The sequence below is a fragment of the Channa argus genome, chromosome 19 (assembly GCF_033026475.1).
Source record: "Channa argus isolate prfri chromosome 19, Channa argus male v1.0, whole genome shotgun sequence".
Lineage (NCBI taxonomy): Eukaryota > Metazoa > Chordata > Actinopteri > Anabantiformes > Channidae > Channa > Channa argus.
The window spans coordinates 11137672-11164015 of record NC_090215.1 but is presented as its reverse complement, the minus strand read 5'-3'; the positions used below and the strand labels follow the sequence as shown (position 1 = coordinate 11164015).

The 26344-nt window shown below is 38.4% G+C and overlaps 1 protein-coding gene across 15 annotated transcripts in view; it reads right to left on the bottom strand.

Annotated features, from left to right (window-relative positions):
* The window catches only part of eya1 (EYA transcriptional coactivator and phosphatase 1), a 60219-nt gene that overhangs the window by 24519 nt on the left and 9356 nt on the right, over positions 1-26344 (bottom strand). For 2 of the 15 annotated variants that reach the window (XR_010911751.1, XM_067486703.1), the window contains exons 1-7: positions 14787-15077; positions 7252-7379; positions 6489-6554; positions 5071-5148; positions 3397-3463; positions 2874-3019; positions 1528-1665 (exon numbers count right to left, since the gene is read on the bottom strand). Coding sequence is in view for 14 of the 15 variants with exons in the window: in XM_067486703.1 (XP_067342804.1) it covers positions 1528-1665; positions 2874-3019; positions 3397-3463; positions 5071-5148; positions 6489-6554; positions 7252-7375 (619 nt within the window). In the remaining variant the exon portion in view is untranslated. Of the gene's footprint in view, positions 1-1527; positions 1666-2873; positions 3020-3396; positions 3464-3678; positions 3805-5070; positions 5149-6488; positions 6555-7251; positions 7380-9144; positions 9330-14786; positions 15079-26344 lie in introns of those variants that run through there. The other 13 variants (XM_067486706.1, XM_067486707.1, XM_067486704.1 and 10 more) reach the window with 13 other exon arrangements.

Genomic DNA, 26344 nt, shown 5'->3' with positions numbered 1-26344 from the left:
GCACAATATTTGTAGCAGAAGTTTGTATGCCCCACTTGGGAATAGGCTATCAAGTCCAGATGGGGCTCTCCTTTTAAAAAGGCAACTGTGGCTTCAGCTTCTCCAGCTCACACTGCCACTGGGACAGAATGCTGGAATCCAATTATTCACCTAATTAGCATCTGCTCAGTCCCACAATCAGACAATCTGTCTGTCTCATTGCACACCTCTGATGTTTTAGGTTTTTTCTGACAATGCATGACTTCATAAACCACTAAAGGACACTGCTAAACTGAGGTGCACATACATGTTTTGGCACACTTTATGCTTTGCGTCCATAACTTTAGTAACCAGACAAAGCTTCACGGCATCAGATAAGAAAGTAAAGAGAAAAAACCTTAATCTAATCATTGTCCACCTTGACAGCTGGCCACAGGCTGGTGGAAGGAACACTGACACAGAGAGGGTGTATCTGGATAAAGAGTCTTTGGCTGGGATACCCAGGCCAGGATATCTCGCCCAGGCAGATCAATGGGCTAGAAAGAGCAATGATGATGGTGTGGTGGCGGGGCAGTGCCACAGTTAAAGAACCCAAGTTTAGAATAGTGGTCGATCTGTCATCTAATGTGGCTGTCAATTACTGATGCACTTAAAGCTACGTGGGGCATTCGATAACCTGAGATAGTGAGAGAGAATGAAGGCAGAGATGGACAGAGGAAAAGAGAAAGATGGAGTAAGAGCATAATACTTTAAAGATGAATGGGCACATAATACTGTCATCGTGAGTTAAACCACTAAGGGCAGGAGAACAGCCTGTGCATTCGGTCGCACATACTGTCTCTTGTTTTCTTTCTCTCTCTCTGCTAGTTCTTCTTCAAGCACTTAGCTGCATGTTGCAAAACTGTATTTGGTTAAAAGGCGTGGAAAAGAGAATTCCCCATGCCACATCTGCTGCTGAGCTGGCATTATTTATTGTGAGATGATCTGGAAGCTTTTCAACAACATGCAGAGATGTTTCCACTGTCACACATTAGATATTACAGAACACAGCAGATAGTCTAGGCTGTGCTAGCTGTTAGACAATGTCCTCGCATGGTGCAGGTGCTGCCAATAAACAATACTAAGAAAGAGTTATAGAAACTGTACACAGCAGGAGGTCTGATTAAAAATGGCTGAATGACTGGACAGAAAGGGCCGAAAGGGAGAGTGCAGAATGCAACTCATCGTTATCATTTTCAATGCAATAATTCCCTATGCTCGGATCTCATAAAGGAAATGCAAATACAAAAAAAAGTAGACAGCAACATGTTTGTGCCTTCTAAGTCCCTTCTTCTTTTTTTTCAATAGTTTTAATTCTTTTAGGCATAGAGGAGGAGGTAGACATTATTGCTGGCATGACTGGTGGCATGCGACTATCTTCTTGGGTGAGGTTCATATTTTTGAGCAGTCATGCTATGAAACAAGGGATAGGGATCAATAATTATACATAGTGTATTGGACACTATGTAAAAATGCCCAGAAAAGATGATGAATTCATGAAGATCTCACCTTGCATTTGATAGCTGTAGGGAGCCTGTCCTGTCTGTGGCGTGGTGAAGCCAGAGCTGTAGCTTAAGAAGCCCGTCTGTCCCGGGGAATGGGACTGGCTCAGACCCCCCTCTGTCTTTATGCCTGCCCACAATGGACCTAAATCAGTTAGTGACACCAGATCGGTTTGATGCACAGACAACAGTGAACACACAGGTTTACATTACACTAAAGAAAGCAAAGGGATGCAGCCTGTCTCTGTTAGCATAACATGCTAATCACAAAGAATGGGTGCAAATAAGTTGTCTACTAGACTGTAGCCCCTTTCAGACATGAACTCTACATGCATGATGCAAAAACAAAGCTCCAGAAGTGACAGTGTTTTGCTTTCTAATTTGGTCGTGTACCACAGAATCTCATGCCGTTTCTTGTATTAGTTTGACGATTTCCAGGTCTGCCCTTACTGAGGGAAGTTCACAAATTTATTTGTCCTTCTAGTTCGACATTGCTGTATTTGCCCGGTTTCACGGCAGTCGCAGGAAATGGACGTCATCAACAAGCCCACTCACCCACGGTGAATTCTCTGGAGTATTACCTCGTCTATTCACAAATGAGCTCGGGTGGCAATAATCCGGACTTTGCATTAGGGAGCTGGCTGGGTAAAATCCGTGTGATGTCAGGACCAATAGACTTCGGTTTTTGCGTTCACACATACACTCACCCCAGAGAAATTCTGGAAAATGTCTGAATTCCAGTGCATATCTGAAAGGGGCTTGTAAAACTAAAATTAAATACCAACTACGGTTGTGACTTCTTCTTCTTATTATTATCTAAGACAGGTAATAAAGTAATAAAACATTTTGCTTATTTTTGAGTGTTAAACTGGCCACTGCTTAAAATAAACCAAAAAGATGCAGTTTCTATTCAACAGTAGGTTTCAGTACTCTATTCAAATAAACGGTGTACATTCCTCCAGATATTGGAGTCTTCTGGGGTCAAAGGGCTAAAAAGACTTTAGAGAAATAAAGCCTACGTAAGCCATAATCTGTGCTTTCTCTTGAAGTGCCAGAGGAAACTAGTTTTTGTTTTCAGATTTATATCGCTACGCTTTCAGATCTTTCTGAACAGCTTGAAAAGTAAATTCAGTTTTATTGCAATGAAAGAGAATATACAGGCACCAAACAATAACAACATCTGTGCTGCTCTTGCTTAAAAACGAGGGATTATAGGAATATGGCTTATCATGAGTAAAAAAACAGGCAAGAGAATATTTAGTTGTACATTTCTTTTCTATGCAAGAATACAACAAAAGACAACATTATTAGAAAGACAAGAAGAGGTTATGATTTGTGTCACAGAAATCTTACCATAAGCTGGGATGCCATAAGGCTGGCCAGGCTGGGGGTAGCTAGCATAAGCTGCGGCCTGTTGCATTCCTGTGGTGTACTGCGTCTGCCCATATGCAGCCATATTTTGGGATGAAGGGGTAGGAAGAATGTGCGGATATGTTCTGCTATTTGAGAAAAGAAACAAAATACAAAAGTGAGAAAGGAGGGGAGGAAGAAAGAAGAAAACATTTTATCCTCCAAACCATTCCACAATCTTTGCTAACTGACAAATTCCTTGTGAGACTGCTACCTCATTTTAAACAGCGAGCCAAGCTGTAAAACAGATAACATCATAGAGCTCATATACATAGTGAAAGAACAATAAATGGAAAAGGAAATTTCGGCAAGATAATAACTACAACAGATTTTAGAATGCACAAGCAGCAGTCATCCAGTCAACCAAAGCAATTTTGAATCCCTGATCTAGCAGAAGGATCTAATTAAAGATCCAAATGAAGTTGGATGCTGCTTATTTTTTGAAGAAAAATAAAAGAAGCCTTACTTAGAAGGGTAAATCTGTGGAGAGAACTGGTGAGTTTGTCTTGGGCTGAAGCCACTGGTTCCAATAGCTGAGGAGAGTTGAAATGAAAAGAGGGAAGCACATATTTAAACATCGAGAAATAAGGTAAATATTATCTTTTGCCAACAGAACCTCTGGATTCCAAGGAAACAGTAATTACATTGCATTACTCTATTTATTTCAGTAACCTCATTTGAGGTTGAAGAACGGAGACCAATAATGAAGTGAAATAATCAGGTAAGAACATCAGGTTTTTCTGCTGACCTGCGTATCTCTGAGATACTTCTGGGCTGCTATGACGACCGTTGGTGTAAACACACAGAGGAGGGTCTGAATCAGTCTCAGCCTGTGGCTTCAGTTGCCTTGGGCCTTTCAAGCCACAACCACATTGGAAGTGACATCACTGATTGCAGGTAATGAGTGCTACTGCATAATCATTCCTTCATTAAGGATACGACTATGTGGTTCCACGGGGATGTTAACTTGTGAAAGTTCAGCCACAAATAACTAAGGTCCCCTTTTTTAAATCTGCAGTAAGAATCCTATAACAAACATAGTAGGCTCTTTCAATCATGGCAGTTTTTAAATTAAAAGCTCAAATAAAATAAAATAATGGTCGTCTAAATGTTACTTTTAGCAGAAAAAAGTATAAAAGCTAAGGAAAAATGAAAAATTTCTAACACACAAGTCAAATACACAAGAGTTGATCCTTTAGATGCGATTATAAATTTCAATACAGACATCACTTTTTTATCAAATTCACTGATATGAACATCTGAACAGTTAAGTGCAGCATGGTGGCACAGTTTTGAAACATCTGTCTAATTGGGTGTGACGTGTAAAGTAAAAGATTTGGTTGCGCTAACTGTATGTAACTGTATGCTATAGTCCTTACACACTTCATTCATATTGAACACTTTTCCCACATCAGTAGCACCTGCCACTGGACAAAACCTGCTTTTCTGAAATGAGCTTTGGGTTTCCCCACAGAGGATATGGGGTATAAGATTACTAAATTTCATTAATATTGTCAGGGACAAAAGTCATACTGGTGATTTATGCGCTACTAGCGTTAAAGTATCGAGTAGTTAGTTAAACAGTTAAGGAAATACAAGAAAATTTGAAGCAAGATAATACCATGCAAAGTTGTAGAAGGTGCTATTAACGCATTTAAAAAAATATATAACATAGTACTTTATGTTCACACAGATAATACTGATGATAAAGAAACAAGCTAGATACAATACAATTTATTTGGCAATGCCACTGTGTCTGCATTTCTGTGCATGCATGTGTGTGTGCATGTCTGTGTGTGTGTGTGTGTGTGTAGGGGTGTGAAAACCCAGGCTCAGGCAGGGCGATAGGGTAACAGCCCGTGCGGAGAAGGGGCCACTGGCATGCCATGTCACTCCATTATAGAGACAGGCTCAGTGCATTACAGGTCACAAATCATTCCTCACTGGCACGGAAACCAGCAGCACAAGCTGAGTTTATATATAAATAATTAATAAATATTACTTAGAAATATGCTGACAAGGTAGAGTCTCTCACTTTTTCAGACATTGATAATCAGCATTATTAATCTCTCACTAATAAGTTCTGCATGTGACAAGCAACTAGGCACATCAATCCGAGTACACACACCAACCCACTCACCTGATCCTGAGAAGCTGTCTAGAGAGGTGTCTGCTACTGAGGTGGCGATTTCACTACTGCTCATTGGCTCGGTTTTAACTGCAAACAAAGAAGCCACATTGTCACCTAATGCACCAATTCAAAGTCTGAAAAAATAAAAATAAAAAAAAAAGCACATCAGTTAATGTCTAAGTAAATTGGTCTTTCAGATTTTCACATTCACAAAATTATGTTTTCAAAACAAATGAAAACTTAAAAATAAAAATTGCAGAGGTGGGAAGGAGTAGTCAAGCAAACTTATTTCCAATAGTGCAAGAAAACTATTTTTAAATGTGTTTGATGACATTGATCCAATGGTAAAGTAGTTTATGACGGATCCTTATATGTCGGTCTGGAGGGCAGCGGAAACAATTTACATTTATAAATGTGCTACTGAAATATAACATTTCTTTATTTAAAAATACATATTAACTATTTTTGCAGGATAAAAAATAAAATCACACTTAACACAGTCCTAAAAAACTGCAAATGTTGTACATTATCAGGTACGTTCATGATGAATTACAGGCTTATCAAAAAAAAAAACAAAAAACTGTTGATATGTGTGTGTTGATGTGTGTTGATGATGAATTACAGGCTTATCAAAAAAAAAAAAAAAAAAAACTGTTGATATGTGTGTGTTGATGTGAATGCTCTGACCATGACTAGAATTGAAATGTCAAAGAAACATATGGTGTATAAAAGCCATGTGGCAAATGCTGGTTGACCTGGGCTCCATTATACAACTCAGCAATAGTCATACGTAGACATTTTCCCAGCTATCTGAGGGCTCAGGAGTCTTTAAAACCAGGCTGGAGCTTTTATTTTTTGTCTTTTTATTGTCAAAACAAATTGACTATTTAGGCAAGGTAGTCATGCTCAGTGGATCCCTCATAGTTGAAGAAGCATGTTTGGCATGTTTGCACTATGCATTCAGTGCAGAAGCATATGTTGACAAGGGGTAACTCTTCTGAACAACACACCAATGAAAAAATATTGGTAAGGTGCATGCATCAACTAGCTCACACTGAGACCACATAGCACACAATAATTACAGTATTCAGGAAATAACATAGAACATCCAAATAAAAACAAAATGCACAGTATGCACAAAAAGTAAACGATCTGTAACAATGGATTTAAATGTAGTTGGTGTCAAACCATGCTTGAAGCAGAATATCAGATTTACAATAAATATCAAATAGATTCTGAATGAAAGGAACAATAGTTGAGCCAACATCATAATTTTGCGGGTGATATTTTTTTTCTAGGGATTTTTATAGTAAAATTAAATTTCTTCATCAGTGCAATGTAGGTCGTATAAGACCTTTCATTCTTGTTGTCAGTTGGATAAAACACCAAGTATTGTCCTTTCATTGTGTCACTAAAAGTGGACAAACCTGCAGCGGACTGTGAGTTAGAACCTAACAACCAGTCTGCAGTGGTAAGCATTGTGATGTTATCACCTATGAAAAAGAAAGAATGGCAAAGGGACATATGACAGTCTGCACCATGTCTACGGGTCCAGTGTGCTGAAGATATATAAACATAAACACTGAGCTCAAAGCATAGATTACCTGAAAGTAAGGATTTTTTATAACTTGTCTGTGACATGGGTACAACTACTTCACTAAACAAAGACTCAGATTTACAGCACAGCTGAATCACCTGAGTAAATAACTATGCACAATACAAACCTCATGCAAAACCTTGTCATTTCCATGCTATGGGCTTTGAATAATTACATGGTTACTTAAACAAACTGCTAATAGTCAGTGGACAACAAATACTAAGGCAGATGTTTGCAGCCGCTAAGGTCCAAAATAACCTACATTTCAAACTAACCAATATGACATGCATTGTTTGACCCTCATTGTTTTACTGGCAGTTTAATAGAATATTATGGCACAAAAGTACTGGCAACTCACCCTAAAAAAAATTCCACATTTCAGACCCACACTCGCATTAGACTTATTACTAGAAAGGCTTTAATCGTACAAATGCATGAACACACTGATTTGCTTTAAGCTTAAAAAGTCTGCTTCACATTAAATGTTACAATAAATTTCCTATCACAATTCTCAATCGTTTTTCAAATTTGGAATAGCATATAGATGAAGAGAAAAACACAACAACTAAATACAAACAGCACGGCACACATACCTTCAGTGCCATTGGGTGTCATGGAATTGTTATTGATGTGCGAGTTGTCGAGGTTGGGACCATTAGGTGATTCACTGCTTCCACTTACTCGGCTGTGAGGACTGGCTAGATCCTGCATTTCCATAGACCTGACGAACACACACACGTACACACGCACATACCAAATCAAATTACAAATATTACTCTGGTTTCAGGGAAGAGACAAAGCTCTGATATGCAATGCTGGGTTCACAATACGCTTAATGCAAAAGTCCAGATTTAGATAAAAAAAAATAGCCAGGATACGAAAATGTTAGCATAGTGAAAGAACATATAGCATTATAGAAACAATGCTGATTAAAAGCAACAAATCCAAATCTAATTAATAGGCAACTAAAATACTAATTGCTATTTTCCACCACACTCAAATTTAACTTATACATTTTTTGTGATGGCAAATAATATTGAAAAATTAGCTTGTGAAAAGATTATATAAGGGGTAAAATGTGGTACAAAATCACATATGCACACAAACACACATACACACACAAGAAATAGAACGGTGTGGGATTTCAAGCTATAAAACGAATAGTAAACATTTTCACAATATAGTTTCCGATTTCTCTTATTATAACAATCTCACTATAAGTCAACTGTTTACTGTCAATTTACTCTAGTGTATCTTGAAGCAAAAATGGCCCAAAGTGTATATTGCTCTGTGTGGTATCAAAGACTGCTAACAGATGTTTGGTGGTTTGAGGCAATGGTTAATGTGCCTGTTAAAAAGTGCAGCACTTTGCTTGATTATAAAAACCCATGCTTTAGTGATGGGCAGATGAGGAGCACATGAGGCATGTGTTTGTGCTGGCAAGCACCTTAATTGTTTCTGTGTTTATACAGAAGACCACGCCATGAAAACATTATTCTGTCTTCTCCTCGGTGCGCTCAAAGAATCGGATCAAACATAGACAATACAGTACAAGAAGGCACAAGTGACTTGAAAAGTATGGCCACAAACTCTAGAGCCCATTTGTCTCTGCCACTATTCCCACTGCAATAGTGAGTTAATACAATTAGGACAGAATGTTTTGTACATTATACTGCCATTTCCAATTACATTCTAGAGTTCTGGGTATCTCAATCATCGATAAACACTAGCGTTTTACGCAAGGCCACAAACATAAATGTTAAAGTAAATCTCGAGTAGTCTGAGTGCTATCAGATGGCATGAAGAAACCAGAATTAGGAGACACAAAGATTAAATTATGATGTGCAGTTACTGTATTTAACATTATATTATATTGTTATGATACATGATGCTTTGCAGTATGGTTTGACAAATGTAGTTCTTCATTGTGGTTCACGTCAAACTTAATTATTAATGAAAAAATATAAAATATATTGAAATAATAAATATGATATTATAAAATATTTAAGATTCGATTAATAACAGAATTTGTAATAGTAAATAAAAATATATATATATAAGGCCAATTTATCTTTTATTACATGCTCTAATAATGGAAGCTGTATTGTCCTTTTCCCAAAGGTCTATTAATTTACTCTTCCTCTGAAAAAATCGCACGATTCAAGCATACAACCACACAGAGTTGCAAATCTGCTTATATTTGGATTGTTCAAATGTAATATTTTCTACATTTGACTCTTACTACTTTCTCTTCCTTTGCCCAAACTTTTTTATCATTAACTAATGGCTAAAAAGCTTTCACTATCACCAATAACACAATATATGACACTAAGAGCAGTTGAAAATTGTTTAACAGTGTCCAAGGTGATCTCTGATGCCACGTCTCTGATGCAGCTGGCACAGGCTCAACTGTGCTCTTACCTGGACCCAGATAGCTTTGAGTCCTCTCAAACCACACTCCTTTTCTTTATTCTGTCTCTACCTACCCCAGCAAAAACAAAGTCACTCCTTGTTACTGCAGCTCGATGTCACAGTCCAGAGCCATCCATGACACAAAAAGGCTTGTCTGAGAAAACATTATTGTTATTCTGGAGCAGAATGAGAAGCGAGGGCTGGCGGGGGAACAGAGGCGCACATTGTCTCTTTTCGAGCCGCAGCCCTGCTCCACTGTTGTTTCCTCCTCCAGGTCCTCCCTCCTGCCTGAGCAAGGGGAGAACAGCCAAATGACGGAAAGGTGATTCATCATTGGTCTACGACAGCTGCAAACTGGATTAGCCCTCCCCCAATCAACATGCAAAGCGGCTTAGCCAAGGTAAGCAGGAAGGGGGGGGTGGGGGGGGGATGAAGGAGTGAAGGTAGGCAGTGGGGGTGAGGGGTTGGGGATAGTAGGGGCTCAGGGGCAGCAGAGGGTGGAAGAACATACCCCCCTTTCCTGCTTGAGGTAGCCTGCTGCTGGAAGGAAGATGGGACTTGTTGAGCAGGGACTAGTCAAGCGTGACACCCCTAGCATCTTCAGCAGATCTTTCATCTGCAATTGACACTATCTGATATTTATCAGCATTCCCCCTCGCAGGATACTGACAGGTCCTAATGACTGTCAGGGCTGTTTCCCGCAGGCTAGCCCCAGCCTGGAGCCATGCAACAGCCCCGATACACACAACATCCGAACTTTACAGTCTATTCACAATGGACAGAATGGCAGAAAGAGAACAATATACACACACCCCCACACACATTATATAAATCTTCTCTGTGGCAACAAAAAACAGAGCACACAGAGATGCATAACTCATGCCTGTATGTCTGCATATGTACACACACAAACTTGCACAGGGTACTTTGGAGGCCCCCAGATGCACACACACACACACACACACACACACACACACACACACACACACACACACACACACACACACACACTCACGCACACACACACACACACACACACACTTTAGAGGCCCCCAGATCAGTGGTGCATCTCAGACAATGACAGAGACTGGAAACAAGAACATGGAGAGCATATGGAGCCACATATGTTTCCTATGATGCTACGAATGCCTCTATTACTCTCCTTTAGCTGACAGTTACATTTTGCTGTTCACTCGTGCTCTGCTTGTCTCTCTTCAAACATCAAGCAAAGTCATATACTTGCATGGCTATAACACTATATTAGTCTTGACTCTAGCCCACCATGGGTTTACAGGGTCCAAAACAGGTCAAAGGTATTCTGCTGGTTAGGAAAAGGAAAAAGACATATAAACTCTTTTTGTAAAAATCCTGGCATGATTATTAATGGCTGAATGTTTACATGAGCCATGGTAACCTGAGCTGCATGATCTATAGTTTTTTCAAAGGCTTCGCATTTCACACCAAGACATAGACTTCATGAATGCTGTTCCAGCTTTTCAATTTGCTTTCTTCCACACTATTTGTGATACAGCCATCTTAGCAAAAATAACTGTTAGGTTTCATTCTCACTTTAGAACCTTTGAACAACAGCAGTTTCCCTTATAGCATTCCTAAATATTGAAATACGCAGAGTGAGTAGAAAATGAACAAAAATATAAATACAAAAGAAAGTTCACAGAAGTAAAAGCTATACAGATGAAAGAGAAACACGTTTTGCCACAGCACATTAACAGCGATCACAGAGTTGTGGAGAGAGAGTGTTGTGGTGATTTGATGTGGTATGGTGTGTGCATGTGTGTGTGTGCGTGCGTGTGTGTCTGTATGTGTGATGGCTGGTGGCTTTCTCTGTTCAGCAGGCCAATGAAGCCATCACCATGCTTCTGGTGACTCACCCACTGCCAGCAGGTGAAATCAGCCAGGTGAACAGAGAGGAAAATGGGAGAGGATTCAAAAGCAAAAACAAGCCATTCTTCTGTAATGCTAAATATTTATTGTTTTTAAAATGGGCTGTATTCACTATCTTTGATGTTCTTCTTAGCTCAACCTGAACTGCCAGGTCTTTGAAGCTAACAACAAATCTGGGCTAGATGAAGTGCTGGAAGCGTCATCAAGAGAAAGAAAAAAAATGAAGTGCCATAACACGCTTCACTCACGGTTGTTTGCTGGCCCTTTTGTTTCGCTTTACTTATTTCAAGACCTGCATTTCGAGGGGAAACATTGTCAAAGCAAAGCTTTTAGCATAGATCATCTCAGCATGCAGGCTGTCTGACCTGGCACAAATAGTTTTCTTATCCTTTGCTACATAAACTGTACATGTGTTATTATATGAGTAAGTGTGACCCATTTAACATAATTGTAAAACTTTAAGAATGGTCTAAAACAATTTAATGATTAATGGAAACAGAAGATTGCACTGATATAAGTATGCTTATTATTTGCATTTTCTACTCCCTGTATCATCCATAATAGATATTAATTTTAGTGGGTCAAGTCCACAGTTCTTTGGATTTTACTGACTAAAAAAAAGGAGTTACAACTTTTAAAAAACAATGTTCTAATCAAAATCAAACTTTAAAACACCTAATCCCAATTTAAGATGGTCAGCTGAATCCACATGGTGGCCCAGAAAAAATAAATCCAGTCACAAAGAATGTAGATGCAGACAACAATTGGACACAGATGTGACCGGCACAGTTTACAAAATGCTACACTCCATTCATGTCTCTATACATGGCTGAAAAATTGACAGCTGCCAACAAATGCAACATAAAAAGCTTAATAAAAGTTAAAAAATAATTTGGATAAGACAACTGCTGCACAAAATAATTAAAATAATTGACATTTAAAATGACGGTGGTGCAATTCTGAAAAACAAGAGCCCAACATATTTATTTAACCTTATTACTACTTTAGTAATATAACATTTACCAAAATAAATATCTATTCAAAAATCTATTAAATAAAAACATAAAAATAATATTTTTCATATATCATGTGCTGTGTATTTATTTTAATTGTATATACTATTGTCAGATACTGAACAATTTGTAGGTGCAGCATATTGTATTGCAGCAACAAATAATGGCAGCGCATATTGCTTCACACACATCTTTATTTTCTTGTAATTAAAAGTATAATTATTAACAGATGTGATGTTTGTAATGCGTCTTTCTTATTTGGTTTAATCTGACACTGTGCTCCAGCAAGTCGCCCAATAGCTACATTAAATCTGTTAATACTGTGCTCTTCAACCTTCAAAATTATTTCCAGAAGGCCAGTTGGCCTTTGAGGGGCCATCAAACAAGATTTGAGGTGCACATTTTATCACAACCTTACTACCACCATCACCCTAGGAGGGAGGTTTTACACAGAAAGAAGAAAGGAGTCCAGTTTAAAAGCTTAACATTAATATAGTTTAAAACCTGTGACTTATTCTAATTAAAAGACAATTATCTATTAGTGTATGCTAATGAAATTATAAGCTAATCTTTTTACTAAGATTGCAGAAAGGAAAAAGAAATGAATTTTATAATTTAAAAATGACAAATAATAAATATAAGCTGTAGGAAGGTATGCAGTACTACAGGCTCATTTACAACACAATACAATTAATTTAAATACAATTTCAGCTTAGATTTATAACTCAGTGGCTCCTGTACTGTCTTAGCCAATGTAATAATGATGCAATTTACAAACAAACTCACAAAGTGGGTATTAGTGAATGAGGACCTGTTATAGCAATCAACAGAAATCTTTAAGCTCATTTCCTGCTCTTTCAGCCACATTGTCCACATCCAAACAGTGGCTGGTTAACAAAATAACACCCCGTCGTATTTAGTAAACAACTGCGGCCCAATAATCACCCACTATGGGCTACTTAACTGGAGGTCCCTCTATTTCCTTTTTCTTTTTCTTGTGCTCTATCTCCCCCTCTCCATCTTTGTAACTAATAGCTAAGTGAGACTGGATCAATTAGCCCTTTGTGTCTTTCATCATTTTCCATCTCCACTCTGAGAGAAGAGGACAAGGGCTTGGTTGGCTAGACACATCCATACGGAAGGCATCAGGGCTTGGGCAAACAATGACGCCGTCATTGCCGACTACTCCTGCTTGCACACACTCCTGCTACACATGCATGGAGCTTTGCACCCGGGTGGAGAAACCCTGATCTCTCCCAACCCAAAGCAAATACACAGTGTAAACAGCCCCAAATCAGCCTGCTCATTATCTGTAAATTGGATAAATAAGGTTATTGTGTGAGTGAATGGTTGCAGCAGGCGGTCACACACTGTCATGTTTGTCTACACCAAGCGGAGGCCACTCTGCAAGCAGTCTGACTCACTAGCCTAACCTAACCTCTCTATTTCCACTCTTTCATCTACTAACACACACCTTTTAAACACCAAAAAGGGCAGGTGTTTGAAAGTGATATAAATTAGAGGACGGAAAATAAAAGAGAGAGAAAAAAAAACAAAAAAACGAACGATTTCAGAGGTGAAATTTCTTTCACACACACATAAAACCGGCACTAAATAATTCTCTGAATTGGGATGTAAGCCTGTGATCATACACAGAACATTAAAGCAGAACATTCTTCAATTAGAGAAGCTAGTGATTAAAGCGGGTGAGTCATCTTTAGTACATGTCAACTATTGGCGAGTGGACAATGCAATGCTGCCGGGAGTTGTGGCCTGTTGTGGTGGTCAAATGCTGAGAGCCTCTCAGGTCTTCTCACAGCATTCCTGGCCTCAGCAGATGGCATTGAATGTCAACTGCTTGAATTGTGTTGGTTTTGTTTGTTCTGTCAGTTGAAAAGAGACTCCTGCAGGGAACAGTACTGTTTTTCTTGCCTGATCAAAAATGTAAATGGACCAAGCAGAAAATAATATTTTTAAGGGAAATTCGGAAAAAATGAAAAATCTTCATTTTACTAATAAAGAGGATTTTTGCAGGTTACAATTAAAATACATTTTTAGAGGTGGAGAAAATCTGGCAGTGTTTTAATAAATTATTTGTTTTTGTATTTTAATGCAATTTTCCAATTACAAATAATGTTTTTGTTTAAAAGCATGGTATTTTAAAAATCAATTTATATCCCACATATATAAAACAATTACGCAGACACATTGCATAATTTATTGCAATTATCAAATAATTCTATATTCAGTAATTCTATTCTAAGTTTGAAATTTAAATAACACAACATTGCATTTTAGAGTGAATTCTATATATAGGATGTGAGATGAATTTACTCACTTGTATTAAAGATATTTTTAAGCTTTTTCTGTGGCAACCAATTTTTCGACAAAAGCAATTTTTTAGCTATTTATTTATCATCGTCGATAAATTACTGCTGCCATGTGAAGATAAAAATTTTTAATCATTAAATCTCCTTAGCTGGTATTATTACCATGATTATTCCTTTATGAGTACATCTACAATATTACAACTCCGGCAGTAATAAAGCTGTAGTACTGACGGTGATGTTTTAAATCTTACAATAAATGATGATATTCGTCCAGAAATGAATGAATATTACTCCAACACCTCTGCTGAAATAAATGCTTTAATTGGAAATTATCACCTAAATTAAATGTGGCTGCAAATCTAAGAAATTAAAAAGCCCACAGAAACACACACTGACTTACGAAATTAAATAAATACCACAAGTAAACAAACAGATCAAGGACTATTTAAAAATCCAAGTTATACTCACTAGAATTATGGTTGAATCCTTGTGTTTTTATCCCGTCCTATATCTTCTTTTTAAAGGATCTTCTACAGACAGGCTGTTCAGTCCAGCAGAATGGACAGCAAACTTTCTAAAGTAGTTCTTCAAGTGTTGGTGGAATCTGTAGCACAATAAATGTAAACTACAAGACTACTTTTTTCTTTTTCATTTTAGGTGTTGGAACCCATGGAGCCCCGCGTGATATCTCAGGAGACTCGGTCCTAGTGAGAAAGAGAGTTGTCCGATTACAGCTTCAGGCAGTGACTAGTGAGTGTCTGAGGAAGAGGGAAAAAAAGAGAGAGAGAGAGAAAGAGAGAGAGAGACGGAGAGGGAGGGAGGGAGAGAAAGGCAGTGAATGAGGGAGAGAGAGTGAGGCTGTTGCTGTTTGAAAAAGCAGAAAAGTTGCTCGGTGCGCTCTCACAGGAAGACTTTGGATCTCGAGGAGGCAAGGGGGAGTTTTGCCTCACACCAGCTCCCAATATGTCATTCACTCACACCTTTAAACCACAGAGCCCTCTCCAGATTGTATTAGTGGAGACTAAGACAATGAAATGGCAGATTTCTCCATTGGCCTGACTGGAACGCCAGGCTCTGCTCACACGCCCTGAGGGCCCACACTTTTCTTCTGCCCCCTTTTCTCTTGTTTATGGTATTCTCTTTTTTGCACAAGAAACACATATTTGCTCCTGTGAGTCTTAGGTCACTGCTGGATTTCTCCCTATCAAAGTAGGACCTCTGTCATATAGGGTAAACATGAGTTTATGTCTTTAACTTAGGTGATGGGGAGCTGGCCAAGTAGCTCGGCTCTGTCCGTCTCCACAGCAGACTAGTGGAAGTCCTCCGTCAACATGTACACACTGCGTCTGTGTGCCAGGTAATGACTGCCTTCTGTCTGCTCCACGTTATTATTTCAACTGTGCAAAGCTGCTACACAAGGCCATGCAGCTACTGACAAGCTCAAACTGGTGATTTATTCAAGTCAGTGCTGAGGCTTGTACAATTTCTTCTCGAATATGTCTTGCAATGTTCTGTGTAATGAATGGCTGAGAAAGATCAATGAACCAAATTTGTTCAATTTCCACATAATAAAAGCATGGGTGAAACACTAACTGTAATACTGAAAAATGATTGCCAAGAAAGAGGAAATCATACATTTGTTATGGTAAAGAGGTGGTGAAAGAAATAAAACACCTGTGGCTTAAAGAATAGTATTCTGTGTTAGCCGCTGGTCATGTGTGTCTGTTACCTACTCAGTAGGTGATGACAAGAAATAAAAATTTGTCACGTATGTCACTACGGTCTGTTTTTATTATATGGCACAACATGTTTCAATCAAAAGGGAAGTGATAAATTAGTAAATTTCTATGTAATCAGTTAAAGAGTTCACAACCCAGCAGGTCAACACTAACTAACCTCTAAACAGAAGTAGTCAACAAGGAGCTGACAGAAATAGATGCAGTGCCCCTGATTTAAATACACTGCAGCAATGATGAGGACGTGTGTAAATGTAGGTGCTACCCCTGCCCCCTCCCCCAAACACACACACACACACACACACACACACACACACACACACACACACACACACACATAAACTCTGTCTTTCTCTCTCCTTTCCAAGTCAACTGTCTTCAGGTAAATCCATAGGCTTAGTTTCAATATCAGAGTATAAAATATATTGCACATTGAACAGGTTCTTGATAACTCAAGCAACTTAATAGATTCTTGGGGACTATAAAATAACTATTTCCAATAGCAGAGGGTACACATGCCAATTGAGTTACTGCATTTACTCGGTTCCTCTCTATTTCAATAAGCAGCTGTATAAAATGAACTCAAGATGTAATTTTGCAAGTGAGTTGTTTTCAAATTGCACAGTATCATTATCCAGAGCTGTTTATGTTTCGACGACTAAACTCAGATTTTCCTTGTACTCTCCTGCATGCAGTGCTCTACAGTATGTTTTGAATCAAGGCTCCAATCAACCTAGAAGTTTTGCTGGGAAAGATTACTATTTTTTGTTCTATATATAAATGCATGGATGTTCAGTAAAAAAACAGTGTCATGTTAAAGGTAGGCTGAACTTTGAATTTAAAATGGTCAGGATGATAAAAGATCTTAGAATTACATACAGTAGTATAACATGTTAGACTGTTATAACTACTGCATAAGGGGTACCAATACATATTCAGTAAAAGATCACCACTTGATGCATAACTATTATAAAAAGTAATATTGTCTTTAAGCAAAATACATTTGCCAAATGGAAGCTTAACAAAAGATTGCACTGATATTGTCCAACTGACATCAGCACTAAAACGCCACTTGCCAAACACTATATCAAGCAAGAAATTTGAGAAGTGAGCTAAGATTAAAAGTGAAGCCATTCTTTATTAAGGATTATCTTGATGGGACTCAATGGTCTTCATGTGGGGTTACAGGGATCTCTGCCTGCAATTTAGAGTGAAGAGAGATCTGCACTGTCCTCCACTGCCAACAGGTTATCCACTCAGCTTCTCACATACATGAGAATAGACTCACTTCCAAATGGCTGATTCCATTTTCAAGATAAGGAATGGAGAGCTAATGTGCATCTAACATGAATCCTAGTGCTTGGAAAATTTTAGATTGTAAATTGTGGTGATTTCTTTGCTGTTGTTCTTTAAGTGATAGCATCACGGTAAAGCAAGCTTACTTATCTTGACAAAGAATATATAAACAGTGTAAAAGGAGCGGGAATGGTGTGACAAGGGATCAAATGGTATAGATGAAACAAAATGCTAACACCCCAGTGACACAGTTGCAATATTTTTCAATTTGTTTGGGTAGAGCTACTTCAGTGTTTATACAATGTCACACATTGGGGGGGATCAAGTTCCTTTTTTGACATAAGTCTCAACAGAGTATAATATTCGAACCTTTCCCCAAGAAGGGAAATCTGAACTTGGGATAACTTTGGATAAAATAACAGTGGTTATATATTTATATAGGCATTACCAGGTGAAGTGTTTGCCTACTGACTAAGGAGAAAATAAGGAAAAGCTCAACAACGCAAACCTTCCACACTTCAGCCTTTCCCTGAGACTTAAATTTGCTGCAATTTGTCAAAGAGCTCTGTAAAAGCAGGGCACTAGATGTTCCCAAGCCATTCAAAGTGCATTGTTTCCTGTTCAAAATAAGTGAGGTACATCGAGTGACATATGCTTGGTAACGCAAAGCAGCACTGATGACCAAGGGAAATTTAAGATCATTTTCAACACTACTCCATTCTTCCTTCGTTCCCACTGCTTGTGTTTTCATTTGAACTCTGTAATACTAACTTAAAAGCAACTTCCATGGCAACAATGACAGCTAAATCAATCAAAGCAAAAACACAAAGCAACCAACATCATTTTGAGGCCCAAAAACATGTCATCTTAAGGTTAAGATGTCTTTCTGCATGCAGTATTCACGTTTATACAATATAACATTAACCCATCTATCTACCAAGCTTTCATTAAACTCTAAAGAAAATCTTTGATGATGACAAGTTCTTACCACAAAAAAGATTTTGACAGTGCAGACAGATAATTTTGAAATCCCTCAAGGTAAATTAGTAGCAAGTCAAGTGCTTTTAAGTGGTGAATGAAAGTTCCGAGTGAAGCCCAAATTCCTTATAAACAAACATCAGGTTGGCCTGCCTCGCTAAGGAGCAATGATAAAAGTAAACACAGCATACCTCAAACATGAAAATACATTGAAGCTTAGTTCTACAGAGAGCAAGGAACAAAAGGAAACTGGACATCACAAACTGACCAGAGTGACCTTTTTGCATGGTAACAAACAAAACATGGAGAGCATGTTTTGAAATTAAGTTAAATATGCATTTGTACAATACAGCAAGCACAGGTCAGAAACTCTACTAAATACATTTTTCAATTTGTATTGTTTTATTTCAATGTCAGTGAGTATGCTAACTGGTACCTATTTAAAGAACACTCAGTGTACAGATTTATCCATGAATATACAATGAGAGACTTTATGAGCAGTACGGCGCTGTGGGGAAAGTCTACAAGGAAAGCAACAATCTTCAGACACACATACCACACACGCATACTTCAGAGACCTATTACTCAGAATGAGACATCACTACAGCTGTGGATGTTAAGCTTAAAACAGCTTGTTAAAAGCTAAAGAGATTTTAGTTTGAATTCAGCTTGATAGGTTACTTTAGTATGTTTTTTGTATTCAGCACATTGAGATTTGTGTCTTAGTAAGAGTCTGACTTTGGTTAGTCATATGTCAACATGTTAACTTTGCGTGAGGATGACATCACTATTTAAAGGAGACAGAAGACTGTTTTTCCCTGTACTCATCATCAAGACAGAATCACCTCCGGAGAGCCATATCACTCACTTAGCTGTCACTGATATTTGCTTCAAATATCTCAAAGTGAAGAAAAGTTGCAATGCATGGTTTGGAGGGTTTTAAAGATGGTGATTCATGTAATCTAAACAATCTATAGTTCAGTGACTCTTCTAGCTGCAAGCAATTCTCAGTTGTTTCTCTCCAATTGAAAGGCCATGTTTAAGCTGTAGAAATAATAATGAGCATTGTAGTACTAATGGCACACTGTTGATTTTTACCGGAAAACATGTAAGAAACCATATGGACTCGCAAATTAATTTGGCTTTGTGATATAAAGGTTAAGGCTACGATCTCAGCCTAAATACAGTATCTGTGGGGAAGTTCCTGTATATTTAGGTATTTACATTCAAAATTTGTTTTTCTTCATTCGGTGCATGATCTACTTTACTATGGGCCAAAGCTTTCATATTGTATGTTAGCTACTCTGCATTCCTATTGTGTATGAAGTTGTCCCACAATTTGAAATTTTGAAAAAAGCAAAAAAAAACAAAAACAAAAACAAAAAAGCAAAAGGCATATTAAGCAACTAGATTTTTATATTCACAATTAACTGCTATAATTTTACATTTAAGTCAACATCCTTCTGCCTCATTCTCCTCCTGTGTTCCAATGTGTTTGCTGCTTGATATTAATTTAAAATATGAATACAACTGCTGTGAAATCTTATACATACTGTAGCTCTGAAAGACAAGCAGTCATTGTTAATAAAGCAGTACAAGGGCAATATGAGGATTGTGGGATTTCAAAATTTCTCTAACGGCAGAATTAATCCCATAATGTTGTTTAAAGATAGAGCTTCACCAGCACCACCACTAAATCTGATTCAGCTGCACCCTAAAATACCAATATGTTTGGTAATAAATTTTCAGCACCCCTTTAATGGCAGCATTTGTCAGGGCTGCCCCAACTGTCTGGGGCTGGCTTCTGACTTCTGCAAACCGTGTGGCCAGATATGTGGCACTCCCCGTCTCCTCTGCAGCTGCCTACCCAGTTGGGCCCAAGTCAGCAGAGTGCTGGGGGCCGGGTTGCTGATCAACAAGCTTGCAAAGGTTCTGGAGTAATGGGGGTAGTCCTTCACTGGGAACCTATGTTCACCACACCATCAACTCCCAAGGGTTTGAGTACAAAATGCAGAGGTTATAGACAAAACTGCTGCCTCGCAACCCCACCCCCCTCAGGCTGTCTGTCTGTTCCTGTTCCCCCATTACCCTTCCCGGCCCCCCCCCTACACACACACACCACCACACCACCTCCCAAACCCCAGAGTTACTCACCAAACCCCCACTAGTCCAGCCACTGTGACATTTGTGAAGCCAGGAGTCCACATAACAAAAACACATTAGGCAAATGTCTGGGGTCAAACGTCTGTTTGAATTGGCCAGATGAAAGCCACTTAGATTGGGTCTGTGCCATTCTGCTTAGCGACTAAATACTTTTTCAAAAGAGGCAGTCCTGTGCAAGCCAGTGGTTTGTCTCACTGACAGAATATGCTTCCATATTTAAGTTATGGTACTGTGATTGCCAATGGACAACATAAAAGCACAGACACGGCAATTTGGCATTGGGTTAGCTTTGTATCTTACGTAAATAAACAACACAACCCGACAGGAAAATAACTTAGGGAGAAAGTGTAAGGTGATTGCAGTGATAGATGAGCATTGCCATTGAACACTAGTTTTCAGTCATTTTTAATTCCTGTAAATCAAATATTTCTTTCAACCATATTTCTTGAATACAGTGTGAACTATTAGCATCTTGCCAAACTAGTAGGTGTCTCCAATCATGCTGCTGTCAGAAGGACTTGAAGCATAACAAGAAGCTGCAAACTAACCAATGGAGTTTGAGACTATGCAAGAAGAGTGCTGACATGTATGCTAATACCCTACCCTAAAGTACTTCATGGTGACTTCTGTGCATGTGTCTGGTACTTGTCACTGCAGTCATTATGAGTAAAGGAGACAGCCTTTCATTTTTTGTTTTTACTAGAGCAGTGCTGCTGCACTATCAACATCCACTGACCAGGAAGAATCCAGGTTACTTTATTCATGAAAAAGCAAAGATTGCATCACCCAAGTTAGAATACCACTAACAGTAAGTCACAAACCTAAAGGAAATAACAAATAAGTACAGCAATTCAATGGTATTCAATGAAAACACCAATTTTCTTCTTTAACTGTAATGATTGTACACCTTCTTGAGATCCCAGACTCCCTAAGGCAGTTGTGAAAAATGTCAACAAATATGACTGAACAATGATGTGCAAAATTTATTTTATCGCTTCCTCTCGATGTGCTCGAAATAGCAGTAGACCTGTTAAAAGGTAAATGGTTTACAGTTATATAGAGTTTTTCTATCAATTGGCACTCAAAGTGCTTTAAACTGCTTCTCATTCAGCCATTAACACTCACAATCACACACATGGCCCCGATGGGGGAGCTGCTATGCAAGTGGCCAGCACTCACCGGGAACAACTAAGTTGGGGTTAAGTGTCTTGCTCAAGGACACATGCAACATGACTGGAGGAGCCGGAGATCGAACCAACAACCGCTGGATTGGTGCAGGACCGCTCTACCTCCTGTGCCACAGCCGCAGCAGATGAGTTCCTCCAAGAGAAAATGGAATTTGCTCTGCATTTCCCACAGTACACACTCTCTTTGTATTTGTGCTTGTGTGAAAATATATCTGATGTAGCAAGAACTGCTTGCAAATTACGGTAAAACGTAATGTTTTGCAATTTTTGTTCTTTTTCTGTTCAAATGTCTATACAGTATTTCTCTATTTTAGAACATATTACTATATTCCATCATTAACACTATACTTGCTAAAGAGGCTAAAGGGTAAATGAATAAAAACAGATGTTTTTATTACAAAACTAAAGGCATAGTTTAAGAGGCAAACACTTATTCTCAAAAAAAAAAGGTACACAAAAACAACATCTTATGTCCTTTAAAAAAATCTGCTTTAGTGCAAAAAGACTTTGTTGTCTGCCTGTATACACTTTCCACCGATCTGCTAGAGATGATTCCTGTAAACCTTTTATCATCTTCTATTGTGGAGCCAAATGTGCTGCAAAGCAGCATTACTGGAATCTAACAGTGATCACGAGAAAGGCTGTACAAGAAAAAAATTGAAGAGGGAAGTAACAAACGGACTATAACATATGAATAACCACAACAATAGTGTTGAGAGTGAGCATGAAGCTGTAAAAGTATTGACAGGTGAGATTTACGTGCATTAAAAAGCTTTAAAGACAGGTATGATTGATTATTAGTCCAGTTATTGTATAGAGTAGATAAACCAAATGGATTCCTATTGATATCTGAGCTCTTTTAAATGTCCATCTCATTCCATTGTGCAGATTCTGTATATCTTCTTTGTGGACATTTCTTACCACATCTACACTGGAATATGTAGAAACAATAATGTTTAAATATTTATATTTATTTAGAAACATCCACAGTGCTTAAACTAAACTTAAAACGTTTAAGGGAGAATATCAAACAATTGCAGCAATTTATATACAAAGGTATAAATACATAAAATGATGGAACAGCACAGATCAGAGGAATGATATACAATGTACAGGTACTGTAGGTGCAGCCTGAAAAGACTTTGATTTGAACTAACTGACAGACTTTGAAAGTGGAGGTAAGGTTGCTACAGCTGCCAATTGCCCTTTAGGGAGATCTCTTCTTGAACTCTTGACATCTTTGATAATTAAGATACCTTTTCAACCCAGGGAATCAGAGATAAATTATCACTTTAATATAGAGAGTTCCCTGATTAACCTTTTGATAAATGCGGGGAAATGGGATGAACTACCGGGGACCTCAGATGACGAACATTTGAATCATCAATACCAGCAGCTCTGCATGTCTTGGTTAAAAACACAAACAAAACCACAACAAAGAAATTCCGGTCATCTGGGGCACAGCCTCTAAGTCCAAAATAAACATTATGTTTTGTTATAAGAATACGCTTCTGCGTTGAGGGGAAAAAAAGCAGACAGTGGGAAAACAGAGGAGAAAAGTGTTGAGCTTTCTTCCTCCAGATTTTGTGACTCAAATGCTGAAGCCCCCAGGTGTTCAAAACACCCAGTCAACTCTCTAGTTGATGTTCAGGCAGGCAGGAGATTTTTTGTCATTTACAAAAATGAATAAAGTTCTTAGGAATGCTTTTTGTGCCTACTAGCACCAGCTAGATATACCTATAAATAACTCAGCAGTCTGCCATGGAAACAAACAACCGCCTTGCTTCGGATCAGTTACAGGAGTAGCAACTTTTTATAGGTCACAAAAGCTTCCAGTTGCCTAGGAAACAATGTGGAAGAATAGTGCACATTTAGATGTAGAACAGGTAATACCGGTCCGAGCAATTACAGGGCCCATTTTGTTGAATGGGATTTACTGGTGCGCTCACTAGGGGTAATTGAGGGGTTTGCTCATTGACTGGCCACAGACTGTTCTTCTGCTAATTCTGCACCTGGGCAAAGGTGCCTTGAAAAACTCAACTAAAAACTAACTGTGGTTAGCCAGATGTATCTAGTGGAATTCTGTCAAAGGATGGGACTGGTGGTTTAACAAATCACACTATCTGAATATTGATTTCTATTTTGACTTGGGTAATACTGTTCATCCTGAAGCCAAGCGGTGGAAAAATGTTATGTAACAGCCATTAGTTGTGGATAGCTGAAAACAATACTACACATCTGCAATAAATTCTTCCTGTACCTGTTACTAAAGTCCTATGGGCCAACCTATATTCACAGCTGTGACACTCAGAGAAGCCTGGCCCTATGAATGCATGATGACTATGCAATTTACAAAATTACAAGCTAGCTGAAACCCTGCCCTGACGAAGCCCTAGACTCTGCCTGAATTATTAATCAACTATTGATGAAGGCCTGATAAATGCACTTGGCTCACCATCCCAATGACATTCTTGTCTCTTGCACTGGTCCACTTCTGCTGCTCTGCCTGCAATAAGTTTCTGTCAGGTGGCAAAAAGTTACAAACATTCATAAATGTGCTAATTTAAATCATAAATCATTGTTTCCAACAATGTATCAGCTTACACATCTCAGTGATAGCGCTATCGCTCCTGCCTGAGAACTCAAATAAGCAGACTACTATGCCAGCTAATTACATTTTCACGCTGTGTGATAGTTGACAATCTTCCCCTACTCTGTTGGACAGCCACCAAAGTCTTCTAATGTGCTCATACAAGGAAAATTGCAGAGAACTACAGACAGAATTTTGATAACTTCTATGCCTTTAGGTATTCATAGAAAATTCAACCAAATTAAGAATATGATAAGACGATTGCTGAATATTTGAGGAGTGGGAAAGTTTTTACAATCTTCAAAAAAGTAAACACATCAGAGGAATGCATTATGCCACATGTGTATTGTGGAAATGACAAAAGAAATTTTATTATAATCTACAATGTCAAATGAAATCAAGCACTTCAGCGGCCCTCCTGTCTGACTTTGGGCCTGGTCATCCACACAGTCAACATCCATCACTTCTAGCAGCTGTGCAGCAATTAATAAATTGCACCTTTAACAAAAGGAAAAGGTGATGAATTGAAAAATGTTTAGCCATTTCATTCATTAATAATGCAGCCTCTGCCTCAAATCGACAGCTGATAAATAATTAAAATTAATCTCATTATGGGAGTTTTCATTATAAGATAATTTAATTAAATGAAAGCTCAAGGACCTTTGAGGGCCTGGAGTCACTAGGGTCCCATACCCTACTCCTCTAATGGGTTGAGGACAGGAGAGTGCAGTGGTAATGCACAGGAGCCCATACATTATTTAATGGATCCCACTAAGTAAGGACAGATCAATGATAACTTGTCATCTCATCAATGCGTTGAAAGCATTCCAGAGCCCACTGCAGGACAAATCCCAAACTGGAATAGAAAAATATCTACACGCACCCACACACAAATGCACGCTTATACACATTTACTGTATGCCAAGTAATGTTGCTGACTGTCATTTGGGGATGCAGCCATCAATATTCTTTGTTTGTGCTTATTGAAATGAATACCAAGTAGAAGATGCCTTTGCATTTTACTGATGGGAAAGCAGCAGAGGGCTAGAGGTTGAAGGAAACATCTTCACGCCTGTTGCCTACATTTCAGTCCAGGTCAAATGCGCCTCCGTGCAAATCGTGAAGGGTACAAGGTGTACATCTGATACCAAACAACAAATGATATCAGAGTCAAATGGGAGCCATTAAAGACTGTCTTGGTGAATGAGAGGAGGGGCAGAAGAGGAAGAGGGTATCTGGATTTGTCTTGTCTCCAGGAGCACTTAAGCACTCTAATTATCACAGCACAGTGAAGATGCACACATCTAGCTCACACTACAGAGGACTGAAGCGGTTTTTCCGCCACACTTTGATCAAGCGCTTAAGTATTCACAGAAGCACCAAAATAAATAGTAACTGTAAGTTTTGATTACAACAATATCTAACATATACTAAAATGTTCAAACTCTGGCTAGTCTGGCTTCTTAACAAAGAGACTGAGTCTCTCTTGGTCAAATTTACCCGATTAATTTTATTTTTGCCGGATTAAGAGATATGTAGCAGTTTAAATGATCAGGTTTCAGCACCATGATCTGTTTATTAAATAGCTTTATGCTTAACACAAAAGGAGGCTCATTTTAGTTTCAACATAATTACTTTAAGACCTAAATGGACTTTATTATTTCTCACTATAGTAGAATTTAAAATATGTCTAATAAGGGTGCCATTCACATTTCTAATAAGAGACCAGATCATTTTGTTGGTATCCAAGATTTGACCAAAAAGAGAGGTCTGATATCTCATTTTGTAATTCTTCTCGATCCCGATGTTTTATTACTCAGACTTTGATGTTATTTGCCAGACTTCTACAAATTAAATGAATACAATTTGTATGGTTCAAACATATTGGGAAGCGTGTGGTAATGAGTAACATATGTGACCGACTTACATTTGAATATGCAAAATCTCCCATTATGCATATGCTCTTTAGGTCTGTATTTCAAAGAGGAAATCTTTAACATAAACATTAGCATTTTGTGAAAACAACTAAGTAATTAGTTTAGAGCATAATAAGCTGGGGTAGGCACACAATGAAAG